The following is a 14,080-nucleotide window of genomic DNA, read 5'->3' as shown; positions in this document are numbered from 1 at the left end:
AGGCACCCCTGCCTTCCATCCCCGGCTTCCAGTGGGAGTTCACTGCACGCATGTATCTGAGCTTCAGGGAACAGCGTCTTAGTCCAAGTCAGATAAGCCATGGGAACGTGGACCTTCGCTGAGCTGCCGCGATTTGGAAACCGTGGGCTCCGGATCTGTGTGGGGTGAAGGGAAGCAGGGTCCTCAGAGGGACAAGCTGGGTAAGCTGGGACGGCAGGGAGATCGTTCCTGAATGGCTGATCTGTTCTGGTTAAAGAGAACAGAGTTCAGAGGAAGGAGGATGTCAGGGGCTGTTGTGGGAGAGGAAGGAGCACCAGGCAAGGAGTTCAGTCGGAACCACAACAGCCAGGGGTGTCATGCGGAGCCCACATGGGGAGCAGATACTGGGGAGGGAGCATCTGCCTTGAGATACAGACAGGTGAAGGGTGGGGCCAGAGATGAGGGAAGAGAGGCTCCAGGACACCCTGAGCCACTCCTGGGGTGACTGGGCACAGGGGAACACCACAGGGAAAGAAGGCACCCTTGGCTTTGGTGGGAAGGACAGCCTAACGGTGGAGAGTCAGGGGAGACTTCGGCAAATGAAGAAGTCACCAAAAGCGCGGACTAAAGGGAGAAGAGGAGACCCAGGGACAAAAAGGATGGCCACAGAGTAAATCGGATGTGTAACAAGAAAGTGGAAAACAATTCTGAGTAATACAATCATGGCCGCTGGCCCCTGAGCACTTCGTCCGCACCACAGTAAGAGGCTTATGGTTTATGTCAAAGTCTCTCAACAATGTCGCAAGGCAGGTACCATTTAAAAACCCATTTTTATAGACCAGGAAACTGCAGAAAGGGTGGGTAAGTCACTTGCCCAAGGTCACCAGCTAGTCAGACAGAACCAGTATTTGAATACAGGTGAACCCTGGAGCCTCTGCTCTTGACTGCTGTACTGCACCTCCCCGAGGCTTCGAGACTGAGAAGTGAGGGACGGACCCCCTTGCTACAGACTAAACCCCTCTCCCCACCATCTTGATGTTCTCTTCATGTTGCTTGAGGCGATTTCCAATTTTCCCTTCAAGCTTTGTCTCTTGGCTAATTGCTATTTTTGCCTGCCACTAGGGTGCACGTTGAATACTACTTCTCTAGGATCCTTCTAGGAATCCTGAGAGCGAAAGGTCAGACATGAATGTGGTCACCTCCCTGGCACTCCCTGGCTGCTCTAGCAGACCATGGCAACAAGGGCAGCTGCCTAAAAGTCTTGGAAGTTAATTTACCAGGCTAGCTCCTCTGTGAGGACTTCATTACCTCCAGCCATTAAGCTAATGTTATGGACTTTTCCAGGGTGTCTGCACTGACATCGCTATTAATAGTGTTATTACTCCCATTAACAGCAGACCCAGAGAGCTGGTACAGGCTTAAATTATTCACTGACTCCCCAACTTTGAAGTTCTTATTTCCAAGAGCGATCAGTAGGTCTGAAAAATGTCTTTGATTAAATTACGAAGAGAGAAAAATGAACCTGCGTCCAGGCCAAACATCACCTGCTTAATAGAAATCCCGACGAAGAAGAGAGGACCCCACCTGTCTTGCAGGTGTACAAAGGTACTTGGCTGGGGGATCTCAAGATGAAGTCTACCTGCATGGTTTGCTGCTTCCAAGGTCCATGTGGCTGCATTCTGCCAGGGCTCCCCGAATTTGAGAGCCTCTGAACCAAATACTCGTCATCATCCCCCCCTCCCCGCCATGCAAATTATGTCTTACCAAGGAAGCCAACTGCAGCTTACAATTTTAAACATCCCATCTAACCGTCTCATCTTGGGCACATTACTTAACCTCTTGGAGCCTCAATTTTCTCTTCTACCAAATGGGGACAAAACAGTATCTACCAAATAGGGTTACTATGGAAAATTAAATGAGGTTATGCAAGTAACATAGCTCATATGCGATAAGCCCTCAATAAACGTCCACCAGTATTATGATCCCATCCCCTCTCTGCCTTCCTCACGCAAGCCCTCCGAACTGCAGCTGACATAGAAGTACAGATTTTTCAGACTGGCCCATGGGGAAAACCAGAAACAAAAAGACAGAGATGGTTCCAGCAGTTTTCCTCCTAATGAGGGATGGGGAGCCCCAGAGGCCAGGAGGGAGGAAAGAGGGGAAGAGTGGTCTGGCTTGCTCAGAGCTCTGCTTTCTTACTAGCTGTCAAAGGGTATTGACTACTCAGCTCTCTTAGTGCAAAGTCAAGTTTAAGGTCAGTGTCAGGGATGTTTTGACATTTCTACTGTCCCTCAGGGCCTGTGAGGGTGGAGACTGCAAATGTCCAAAAGCACAGACAACTGACCTTAGATGTGCTAGGATAATGGAGGGGGAAGGACGGATCCCTTCTGAGTTCTTACGGGGTCTGTCAGGGTAATGGCCTCCTGCTCTTCTAGGACTGTGATTTCTCATTAGCCCAGGCAAGAGCTGGCAAGTGTGCAAGGGATTCGTGCATGGCTTTTTTGGGGTGGCGGGGGTGGTGGCTTCGATGTTTCTTTCAATGGGGCTCCAGGTACTTCCTATAGAATTTCCTTCAATTCTAGAGAACCCGGGAGAACCCTGGAGGTGGAGGAAGGTCCTGCTTCATCCATTTGCCAGGCAGGTCTCAAAAAGTGCACACTAGGTGACTTTGAGTCTTCAGACAGTAGACAGTCATCCATGCCACCCTCCTCGCTACCCCCCTATCACACAGACCTGCAGGGGGGCCAGCAGCAAGCAGACTGAGTAGAGAGCTTGGGCTGGCCCCCAGAATTGGAGTGTGGCCCTGCTCACCCCCTCCTACAGCCCTTCCTCATCCCGCCTTCTCTGCAGTTGGGCTGTCCAGCCCCAGTTCAGAGGTGCTGAAAGGCCATGTGGACAGAGGCCTGGCCCCTGGAGGGGTTATTATTCAAGCCAGTGGTTCCAATGAGATTATCCTCTCTAATGAAGCAGCCACCTCCGCCCTCCCCTAAGCCTGAACTTTCGCTGCTGGAGAATTCCCAGCCAAGTGGAAAATTGGAAAAGAGAGGCACGGAGAAAGGAAGGGGCTGAGGGAGAGGGAAGAGATGGTGATTAAGCTCTTTAGAAATTAATTCCTAAGGACAGTGATAGAAATATTAACGTCCAGTGCCTCCAGCTGGGCAAGCAAATTTCAATTTGGAATTGGGGATGCAAGTGGGGCCTGGGCGAGCCTCCAGGCTGGGGAGTGGGTAGGCGCTGGTCCATCCCCTGGCCCTCCAGCAGGGTCCACCAGCCTTGGATATCAGAGCATCTCCCGACTTCTCCCCACAGCTGACCCCCCGCCATCCTCAACATCATGTATTGGTCATGGTCTGGGCTGAAGAGCACTGTGTAGGGAGCTGTGTTTAGAACATGAGGAGATTGAAAAAATGGGGTGGAGGTAGGTTTTCCCAAATGATCTTTACAAAAAAGCTAAGAGGAATGCTTACTCTAACAGGAGCTCTTTGGTCACTGTATCCACATCGGGGAACCCTGGGGAGGGAAGGAACTGGGTTTGCCAATACCGTTGGCCTTGCCCTCTTCAGGAAAGCCCACAGAAATGGGCAGGCATACCCGTGCAGCTTGGAGGAGGGTGAGCTAGATGGGGAAAGGAACCCTTCCAGCGGATGAGTGTGCAAGAAGTTTCCCACCTGAAGGGCATGGACCAGGCCAGCCCTGAAGTGTTGTGGGTCTAGGATCCAGCGACTAACATCATGGTGTCGACCTAAGTATTTAGTTCTTGGATAAACCATGACTACACTACAATTTCCCTTACTGGACTCACAACTCTTTGCCAACTCTAAGGCTCCAAAGCCAACCTGAGTAGCAGCTATGGGGTTCCCTGCCTCCTGGGCCCCACCCACTGAAGCAGGAGGAGGGCATAGGACTTCACGGAACCAGCAGGTGCAGGAGTCCAGAGGAAGGCCAAGAACCTCTGCGGGCTTACATGGCAACCGCATGGTCCTAGCTCACCACCACGGCAGGCTTGCTGCCCGCACAGAGAGCCGAGCTCCGCCCCTCGGTCCCAGGTGGGAGTCTCGCCTTGCCTTCCTTTCGGCCCCTCTGCAAACAAACGATATATTGAACACAAAGCTCGGGTGGTAGTAAAAGGGACCTGGGGAGGTTCCCTGTTTCCGAGAAGAGATTTACATTTAGCAGTTGCCCAACGGGGAGGGGAAGCTGGGACTGTTTCTCTCCTTTCTTTGTCAGTAGGGAGCGCTGTTCAGACCTATCTATTTCTGTTAAGGGTGAGGAGGGTTAGGAAAGAGGAGGTGGAGAGAAGCGCAGGATTGCAGGGGGGGGTGGTGGTGGCGGGGGGTGCAGGGACAGCAGGCAGGAGACGGAGGGAGAGAGAGGGACAGAGGAGGAAGAAGCAAAGGCAAGTGGTTGCAGGCTATTCTCCCCTCGATCCAGTCAGTAAGAAGGAGGATGCTGGCTGTTACTTGAGACACATTCACCAGTTACTCTGATTGATCCCAGTCAGCTTGCAGGCTACACATCATCCCACAGCCTGGACCTTTCATGTCTGTTAATGTCTCCAGGTCAGCAGGCGTGGTGCAGGGTGGTGTGACCAGCCCGAGTGTGGTGCGTGCTGGTATATGGTATGCAGGTCTGCGCTTGAACCTCGGAGGTGGCCCAGCCCCTCCGTCTGTCCCCAGGGAGCCAAGTCAGTAGACTGGGAGGGACCCTCAGCTCATATGGACCGCAGGGCTTTCCTAATTCCTGTGAGCTGATGGCACTGTTGACTTCATATCCTTTGGTCATGAAAGCATGTGTTCTACACATGTATGTGGGGAACAGGGGGAGGCAGGAGTGAAGAGAGGAAAAGCCAGCTTCCTTAACCCATGCTGTATATCTGCTGAGCCACAGATGGAAAAACTCAACTGTACCAGTAACCCGTCTGGGATTCTTCCCTCTGGACCGGGGGCTGATCATTTCCTGGCGGAGAGACAGGGAAGACCAGAGCCTAGACCGCAAAGTTTGCTGGGCAGAAGGGATTCTAACAGTTCCTCAGGAGTGCGTGAGCCTTTGCAAACAGCCCTCGGAGAGATCATTGCCTTAGCAGGTTGGTATTAAGTAGTCCTTTGACACAGCTTCAAAGTAAAATCAATCCAGGCCATGGGATACGCTAAGAAGCAGCAAGGAAGGACTTGATTTTTGGGATCGGCTCGTACTTCATTAAGGGGACACTCAGCCACAGCTGCAGGACAGCGTTTGAGCCAGTGCCGACCGAGGCCGCTGAATGCTGCCCCCATGGTGTGTCTGGTTGGAGCGGCCCAAGGCAGGGAGAATTCATTCCAGCTGCCCAGCCACAGACCTCCATTCCTGGCGGGGGACAGGAAGGGGCAGGGGCCAGGGAGGAGGCCCTGCGGTCCAACCCGCAGCCTCCGCTCCCACAGTCACTGCAATCAGGGTGCCCTCCAGGCCCCGTGAGGGTGCTTCACGTATGTCCTTTGCCTTCATCTCCACAGTGTGGCGGCAAGGTGGCTCTGCCACTGTCACTCTCACCGGAGGAAACTGAGCCCGGGCTGGCTCTGTCCACAGGCAGGTTCTTAGCCGTAACCCCTCCCTTCTGCTTTGGATAGAAGTACTTTTCCTCTCCCTCCCTTTCCCACTCTCCACCTTGGCAGAAACCATACAAAAGAGAAAAGGAGTGGGTACTGCACAGTAACCTGGGCCAAGCGCCCCGGGGTGGGCGTTCTTCCCACAGAAGAAATCTGCAAGGAGGAGGGGTCACCACGGTGCAAGGGAGAGACTTTACAAAAGCTGGTCCTATCTTCCCCTGTTGATGTCTTGGGTTACATGAGCCTCCCAGGAGTGACGCTGACGAGCCTTCTTCAGAAAGGTAACGCCTGGCCAATCGATGTGGCTGGGTTGGCGGTGGGATCCTGTTACCTGCTGAGACTGAGATCGGCTTCTTGGCCTGGGGCTGCTGGTGGTGGGGGGGAGATGAGAGGGGCCTGGGGACCTGCCGAGCCTGGTGACTGGAGGGAATGCTCCAGGCAAGGGACAGGCAAAGGTGGGCTAGGCTGGAGGCTTTCTTTTACCTTCCCCCAAGGCAGAACAGGGAGGCTCAGGCCCAAGGTGAATGCCCTGGGAATATAGGTTTGAGATTCAGGGACAAATAAAAACCCAGCTTGTTGAAACCACTGTTGCCATTGGAAACCAACAAGCCTCGGGCTGGGTCAGGGACCACAGGAGAGGACAATGGGGCAATGCTCTGTGCTACTGGGTTGGCAGGCCTGTCCTTTGAGACAATGGGAGGGAGGTTTCAATTACATGAGCATTTCTTAAGTCTCTTCAGTCTGCACCCCACCTGTGCCCTTGCTGGTAGAAAGGACCCTTTCAGCCACCTGAGCCACCTGTTTGTAGGGACCCTGCCCTTTAACTATGCACTCCCTCTGCCCTTCTCTTTCCTTCTGCTCCTCTGTCTCTCCCTGTTTTTCTCCCTTTCTCCCTCTCTCTCTTTCTCTCTCTCACACACAGAGCTTCTGCTGTCCTTTTCCCACAAAGTTCCCACCCTCCTACTCCCTACAACCATAGGAAAAGTTGGCAAAAGTGACAGAAAAAGGACATACCTTGACACTCAAAGGAACCCTCTTCCTGATGCTCTTTTGCCCTGGTTTTCCTAGGGTCAGGCTCGCTGGGCCCCGCAGCACTTAGCATAGCAGGTGCCCATGATGGGAACCTACCACATGTGCTGATTCTGGTACAGTCTGCAACCCCTCCCCCCTACCTGGACTAGGGTCCTGGTTGCCAAGAAGCTTCACAGTGGAGGCAGTCTAACGAAGTCCCCTTGTATCCCCTGAGCCTAGCCCAGTGCCTGGCACCAAGGGAGCAGGGCCAGTGTGAAAAGGTACAGATAAGATCTACGGGGGCACAGCACTCCCACATGCAATAAAAGGCATGCTCCCTTCTTAGCACACAGAGGTGCCCCAGGGGGAGTGTCTGCAGTCTCCCTCTGGTTCTCGTCCACCTTCTGCATTGACTCTGCCCGCCCCAGCCTTTTCCAGCCACGGCCTCATGCATCTCTCCCAACCATGAACGTCCAGCTGGCATCTATTTAAAATGCAAGGGAGATGGGGCGCCTAGGTGGCACAGCGGTTAAGCGTCTGCCTTCGGCTCAGGGCGTGATCCTGGCGTTACAGGATTGAGCCCCACATCAGGCTCCTCCGCTGTGAGCCTGCTTCTTCCTCTCCCACTCCCCCTGCTTGTGTTCCCTCTCTCGCTGGCTGTCTCTATCCTGTTGAATAAATAAATAAAATCTTTAGAAAAAAAATAAATAAAATGCAAAGGAGAAAATATAAAATAAAATAAAATAAAATAAAATAAAATAAAATAAAATGGAAAGTGTATCAGAAAAAGCAATGTCTGGCTTTGACCTGAACTTAAGTGACTAGGGAAGAAAAGCCCACTGGAAAGAATGGGAAGGGGCATGAGAGAACTTTCTGGATAATGAATATTTTGTGTATATATATATATATATATATATATATATATTTAAAAGATTTTATTTATTTATTTTAGAGAGAGAGAGAGCGCATGAGCTGGGGGGTGGGGAACAGAGGGATAAGAAGAGAGAAGCAGACTCCCCACTGAGAGTGGAGACTGATGCGATGCGATGTGACATGGGGCTTGAACTCATGCCCCTGAGATCATGACCTGAGCCGAAATCAAGAGTCAGATGCTTAACCAACCAAGCCACTCAGGTGCCCCAGAAATTTTGTATATCTTGGTGGGAGTGTGGATTACCTGGGTCTTTGCATTTGTTCCAACTGTTCAAAGCATACACTTATGATCTGCTTATCTCACTCTATGTTAAACATTATACTCCAATTCACGGCATCTTAGAAGATCCAGGAACCTTCTCTTTTTCATCTAGCCACGTGGGCCAGCGCTTCTCCGTCGTCACTAATACTAGGAGGGAGGGTCAGGGTGAGCAGGCCGTCTCCACGTAGGGGTACTCAGGAGCTGTATGCTCCCAGGAGAGCTGAGATTTACCAGACACACTTGCACAGACCCCAGCACCAGGAGGCTCAGGCTTGCAGAGAACACCACCTCGACCCGGTGGTGTGCCCTGGACATTTACAACACCCTTTATTGCCAGATTTTGTCCACTTGCCATCAGCACGAGAAAGTATTGAGTTTCCTCTTTATCAACGAGGATGCCAAGATTCCCATGACCAGTCATGAGCCTCCTAAGCTGTGAATGCCACATTTGCAAATTCACCTGACTTGCTACCATTTATTTAAAATCCCCAAACTGATACTTGAGGCGCTTTTGCGGTCATTCCTGGACAGGAGCAGAAAAATGTGACTGGCCACGCCCACACATTCCTATCAGAGGTTGAACGAGGTGATGATACTCTGCTTTCTTGTTGCAGTTCGTGCTATAAACACATGTCCTTTTCGTGGTCTATTCAGTGCCTTGTTTTTTGCATTTTCGTGCATTTTGTCGGTGACCTCACTGTTTATAACGGCCCCCAAGTGCTGTGCTGGAGTGCTGTCTAGTGCTCTTAAGCACGAGGAGAACATGATGTGCCTTACGGAGAAAACACATGTGCGAGAAAGACTTTGTTCAGGTGTGAGTTCTAGCGCTGTTGGCCGGGAGTTCAATGTGAATAAAACAATTTATAATAAATAAGGTGTCTTTAAACAGAGACACCCCTAAAACACAGTTATGTGTTTTCTAGTGATCTTCTGGTTGGCACACTGGTTGGCAGACACGCCGTGACCAGAGGCTCTGAGGAACCCAGCCCTGGAACCATCACTCGGAGTGGTGGTTCGCTGTTCTCAGACTTGGTGTGTGTGGTGACTTACAGAACTACCACGAGTAATGGGAATTGCCTATACTTGTCCAAACTCCATAGCACATTTGCAAAGAGTGAGAAGTAGATTCCAGTGATTTCTATCACCGCCATCCCGCTAGGTCCCTCACGGCTCTCCCACGCCTGTTCTCGCCGTGGCATTTTGGGCAAGGGAGGGCTGCCAGTGACAGCAGTCGCTCGGTGCTGAGCAGCTAAGACAAAGCCCTTATACGGCTCCTGCTTTCTGAGAACGTGTGCTTCGTAAGGGCTGTACCAACATGACACATAACTTCAAAACCAGATGTGACGCCAGGTTCACGGAGGTGAGGGCAATCCAGCAGGAGCATCTACCACTCAGAGGAAGGCAGCTAGAGGCTGGGATGCCCATGGCAAGGGAAGAATGCAATAGAAGTAGAGCCATTGGGACAATCCATGCAGGTCAACCGAAGTCATTAGAGGCAGGGCAGCCACACCCAGGAGTTCTCGGTCCTTCTCAGACAGTGTGGCCATTCCTGCCCCATGTCTGCTTTACCTCCCACGGCCCTCCACAGTTCAGGACGTGCTTTCACCAACGCCACCTCATTTCATTCTCCAACGACTCAGTGAGGGGGCCAAGACAGGCATGGCCGTCTCCAATGCACAGATGAGCTGGGCTGTCCCAGACTGCTGCCCAGCTGGGGAATGTGGAATTTGGATTTGGTGGCAGATGCCCGAAGTTCATGTCCATGGCTGTTTTCCTTAGGCCACGCTGAGTGCAGAGCTGCTGGCTTCCCAGTGCAGGCTGAAGGGCTCCTTCATGAACTGCCCAGACTTCTCTTTGGCCCTAGTCCACCCCTGTTTCTGCCACTTGACAGGAGACAGACATTATGTTACCGAAGGAGAAACTGAGACCACACAGGAAGTAATTTCTGGTCCCTCCTCTTCTTCCTGTTTAACTCACCTCTAGGGATGGGATGTGAGGGTACTCGCAACCCCTCTGCTTCCTTTTTAGAGCCTAGGTGTCCCTCTTCCTCACAGGGTTTAGTGCTATGTGGGTCAGTATCTCCAGGCAGGACCAAAGCTGACATGGAGACCTGTCTTTGCGTCCCACAGACAGAGTGTCCGGAGGGGCCAGCTTTCCTGATTGCCCTTGAAGGATGCTAGGTGTGAGTGCCCCACGCCAGGCGCTGTGGAGCCACCCTTGGCTAAGGGGAAAGCCAGCTGGCCCAAGGAAGCAGTGGGTCTGAAGCATGGTTCCTTTTTGAGAGGCCTCATTGTGGGGGGAAAGGAAATGACTTCGCTTCTGCCTTGCAAATACCACCTAGGCAACTCTTCTGTGCTGATCAGAGCCGATCTGAATTCTGAATGCAGTCTCTCCCATCCTGTCCTGCTGGCCGCTCTGGGGCTCTACTGCTCCCCGGTACCATACACACACTTGCGCACAGCCCCAACCCCAGTTCCCAGTCATCTCTTGGTTATGCGGGTCAATGGGTCTCAAGTTTTCCCACCATAACACACCTGACAGATTTCAATGAGCTCAAGGACTCATCACGCGTGAGCCTGTCCCCAGGGATGGGAGGGTGACTGTGCCCTTGGAGAGGATGTGCTAGAATTTAAGAGGACATTTCTCACTTTCAGAAGCATTCCCAGCGTGGGGGTGGGAACCTCCCACCCAGTTGAAAATGACTGGAAAACGTCCTTGGTCACATGCAGTTCAGGCTCTTAGCAGAGAGACTGAAGCCCTTCTCCTTAATGTGTAACACTGCGTCCGACTGGTAGCAAGTGAGTTTCGAGTGTGGACTGGAAGCCTGGGGTTCCCGCAACGACTGTTTAACAGGCAACAAATTCCCTCTGAGTGGAGCCCATTTATTGTTGGCTTCTCCAGTCAGCAATGCCAAGGGTCTTCGGATCCCCAAAGAAGGGCTTTTAGCTCTCCCCACGTGTCTGGGTTGGTTGTCTGGACCCTGGAACCCAGCCGTCAGATCACATTTCAGGCTACATCTACCTCCACCGTACACTGTTGCCTTCTTCTCTCTTCTAGAGAATACAATGGAACTGGCATGAAGAGGCACATAGGGAGAGTGCCCAGCGCTTGGGACAAGGCTTTATCGATCTAGTGAGCCCAGGCCCAGGGTCCTCTGATAGCCAAAGAGGTGTGACAGCAGAGGAAGGGTCCTTGGGTGCTACACACTCAAAATGTCCACCTCAAATACCAGAAGATTCTGGGCAGATATCGAAGAGTGTCTTCTGTGGCTGTCCAATCACTAACTAGAGAGTCCATATCTCACACATGATTTAGTGACCCATGCGAACCTTGAGCAAAAAGTCCAGTGCCATTTTCCTTGGTATTCAGTCCTGGAACATCAGTCTGCAGCCAAGTCATAGTCAGATATGTCCAGGAATCTCCCTCTGGCCCTCCAGTGTGCAATTACCCATGTGATTCCATATCCTGACTACTCATCATTCCCAGGCTGACATTTCCATATATTTCTTATGGGAATCGGCAATTTAAAGTGAAGTCGGAACAAAAGAAGGGGATAGGAATTGCAAAGGGTACAGAAAAGGCAGAGAGAGAAGAGAGGCCAAAGGGAAGGAGAGTGGTGACAGAGCAGGCGAGGAGGAGGAGAATTACAGGGGAAGTGGGAGGCAGGAGGAAGCTGCCCAGCAGTACTCACGTGTTGTGGAGCACACACCAGCCACAGTGGGGGTCGCCAGAGCCAAGGCACTCGCTGCAGCTCCGATACTGACCACAGGACTCCACGGGGACTCTGGTGAGCTAGGACAGGAGGACAAGAGAAGGGTGATGACGAATTTGCAGAACGCCCAGTAGTTCACCGGGAAGAAACGCTGTTCTCTCAGACAAATCACCTAAATCAGTGTAGGAATGGGAAGAGGCCCAGGGTGCCAGACCTGAAAGGGACCTTGAGTGGTCCTTTTTGAGCAGGTGGCCACAGAAGCATCCAGGGGACACAACTATCTATTACTTTCTTAGAAGTCTCTGCCAATAACCTCCTTAGAGTTCATATTAAATTGTTACAGAAGATATTTATACGGTGTACATTTAAACTTCCCCACCATCAAACCCCCCAAACACTCTACAAACAACCAATCCATCACCTATTTACTTCTTATCAATGTAATAAACCCAAATGTTTATTCTTTCCCTTCCCTTCCCTTCCCTTCCCTTCCCTTCCCTTCCCCTCCCCTCCCCAGACAGGAAACCAATTCAACATCTTAATGGTTAAGGAACTATTCTTCCTTTCTCCCTCCCTCCCTCTCTTTCTCTCACTCCCCCCTCCCCTCCCCTCCCCTTCCCTTCCCTTCTGCTATAAGGTATTCTGCCTTCTTCCTGGTTCCCCTCCTTTACATTTTTTAAAAATCATCCGTGTGGTCCCAGAGAGCATGTAAGTAAGCTAAGTCCAAGACCCTTCTCTTTCTCATTCTCTGTGCCTTTGAACTCACTTTGTAGCTGTTAACCTGTCCACTCTCTTTCTCCTGCTGTTGGCCAACTGGCTTTAAAAGTTTTTCACTCTGCTGTTTTCATAGAACAGCTATTGCTACTTCCCCTCCTGCGCACAGTCTTTTCACGATGAGAGGCTTCCTCTCCAACCCCAAAACCTTATACTCGCCCTCGCCAGCCGCTTGTTAACGTAAAATGTTCCATGTGACATTTCTGCTTAGCTCAAATGCTTCCATTTCCTGCATGCTCCAAAAAAATCTTCTGCATGTCTTTGTTCTCCAACGTAGCTTCGCCCAGATGTCTTTTCAGAAGACTTCTCAGGGCACAGTACATAAGAGGTACTTAATCACGATACCCAGGATCACATGGAATTTTAATTTTCTTTCAAAAGCCTTGGTCTTTATTCTCTATGTTGCCAGTTACTTCCTTACCAAAAAAAATTTTTCTTTTTTTTTTTTTAATCATCCTTTCCTGTTTGGGACACTATTATATCTCTGCAGAAGACTTCTTACCTAATTTTACAGCTTGCGCTAAGAGAATTTGATGTGGCCGTCCTTTTTAATTTCTCGCCATCAGACAATAGGCACGGAGAAGTGCGAACCACGCTGACCGGACGGAGCTTCTGTGCTTCACGAGCCAACGCGCAGGCTGCGTCCCCCTGCTGCTGCGGGGGGCATCTGCCTCCGAAAAATTCTGTACACTTGGCAGGGGCTGCTTGTAACTCACGCACAGGCGAACTGGCACCAGGGTCTGCTCAATTAGTCTCGAAACCGTCTTTTGGAATTAATTAATAATTAATTCCCAGCCCCATATGATCTCGTTTCCCTTTCTCCCTTCACTTTCTTATTCCCTTTACATATCTTTTTTGTCTTGTTTTGTTTCCTCAAGCACATGCTGAGCCTTCTTAATGACCACCCTGCAACTTCACTTCTTCCCAGTTACCTGTTGGCTTCCTGCTCCCCTTCTTGTAGTTTTGCCCTTGGCCTCTGTGACCCTCTCTCCACGTTCTTGGATGCCTTTTTGCACTTGTGAGATTTCATCTTTCCTGCTATTACTGCTCATGTAATCTGCATGGGCCATGCCTCAGCTCTGCCTATATGCGACTCTCCCATTTTTGCAATTAATTCTGACAATCGGTTTTGTACAAATTATCCTGCCAGGATACTTACCCTATTCCTATTGCCTCTTTCATTTCTCTCCCGGCCCCTTAAGTGGGCACAGACATGATGGTCATGTAAGCATATAAATAGTGGTTCCCAGTCCAAAGTACCTGGACTCCCAGGAATTCGTGAGTGGTAATAGGTCCATAAGCTATTTTCAATAGTTTCAAAAGCCTGGTGGAAATTGGATTGTTGCTGTTTTCTTTTTTGTATGCATACTCAGTGATATATGTCCCATATTAAAAATAGGAAATATATTATTACTTAATAAATGCAGTTTGTTTAGCAGGCAAAAATCTTTGAAAACATGATGCCTAGAGGGGAAAGAGTAATAAAAGGGGCCCTAGATGGTGGAAGTTGGTAACACAAGTACATAATAATGTTTTCATATGTTCCAGCTGCTTGTCTAGCACTCCATATTTTGCATGGGCTTAAGGAGAAAATCATGGCTTGTTCAATCAAAAGCATTTTCTTGGTCTAAACTTAATTAATATCCTCCCCAGTTTCTCCCATTGCCATGTTCAATAATCTGTCTTAGATGCATGTGCCATGGGGCTCTGGGGTCTGCCAGCTGCTTGGCGAACCTGATGTTCTCAAAAGGCTTTGCATTCAGATTTCTAAAAATATCTTGCAACTGGTGTTAAATAGCGCCAATACCTAGAATTGTAAAGTCCTTC

The 14,080-nt window shown here is 50.5% G+C and overlaps 1 protein-coding gene across 4 annotated transcripts in view; it reads right to left on the bottom strand.

Annotated features, from left to right (window-relative positions):
- PLXNA4 (plexin A4) overlaps window positions 1-14,080 on the bottom strand; it is a 354,685-nt gene that overhangs the window by 91,852 nt on the left and 248,753 nt on the right. For all 4 annotated transcript variants that reach the window (XM_008712055.2, XM_008712053.2, XM_008712054.2 and 1 more), the window contains one exon: window positions 11,459-11,559. In XM_008712055.2, the coding sequence (XP_008710277.1) occupies window positions 11,459-11,559 (101 nt within the window). The remainder of the gene's footprint in view (window positions 1-11,458; window positions 11,560-14,080) is intronic.

The sequence above is a fragment of the Ursus maritimus genome, unplaced genomic scaffold, assembly GCF_017311325.1.
Source record: "Ursus maritimus isolate PB19 unplaced genomic scaffold, ASM1731132v1 scaffold_3, whole genome shotgun sequence".
Classification (NCBI taxonomy): Eukaryota; Metazoa; Chordata; class Mammalia; order Carnivora; family Ursidae; genus Ursus; species Ursus maritimus.
Note: the sequence above shows the minus strand (reverse complement) of the source record. Positions and strands in the feature narration are given on the sequence as shown.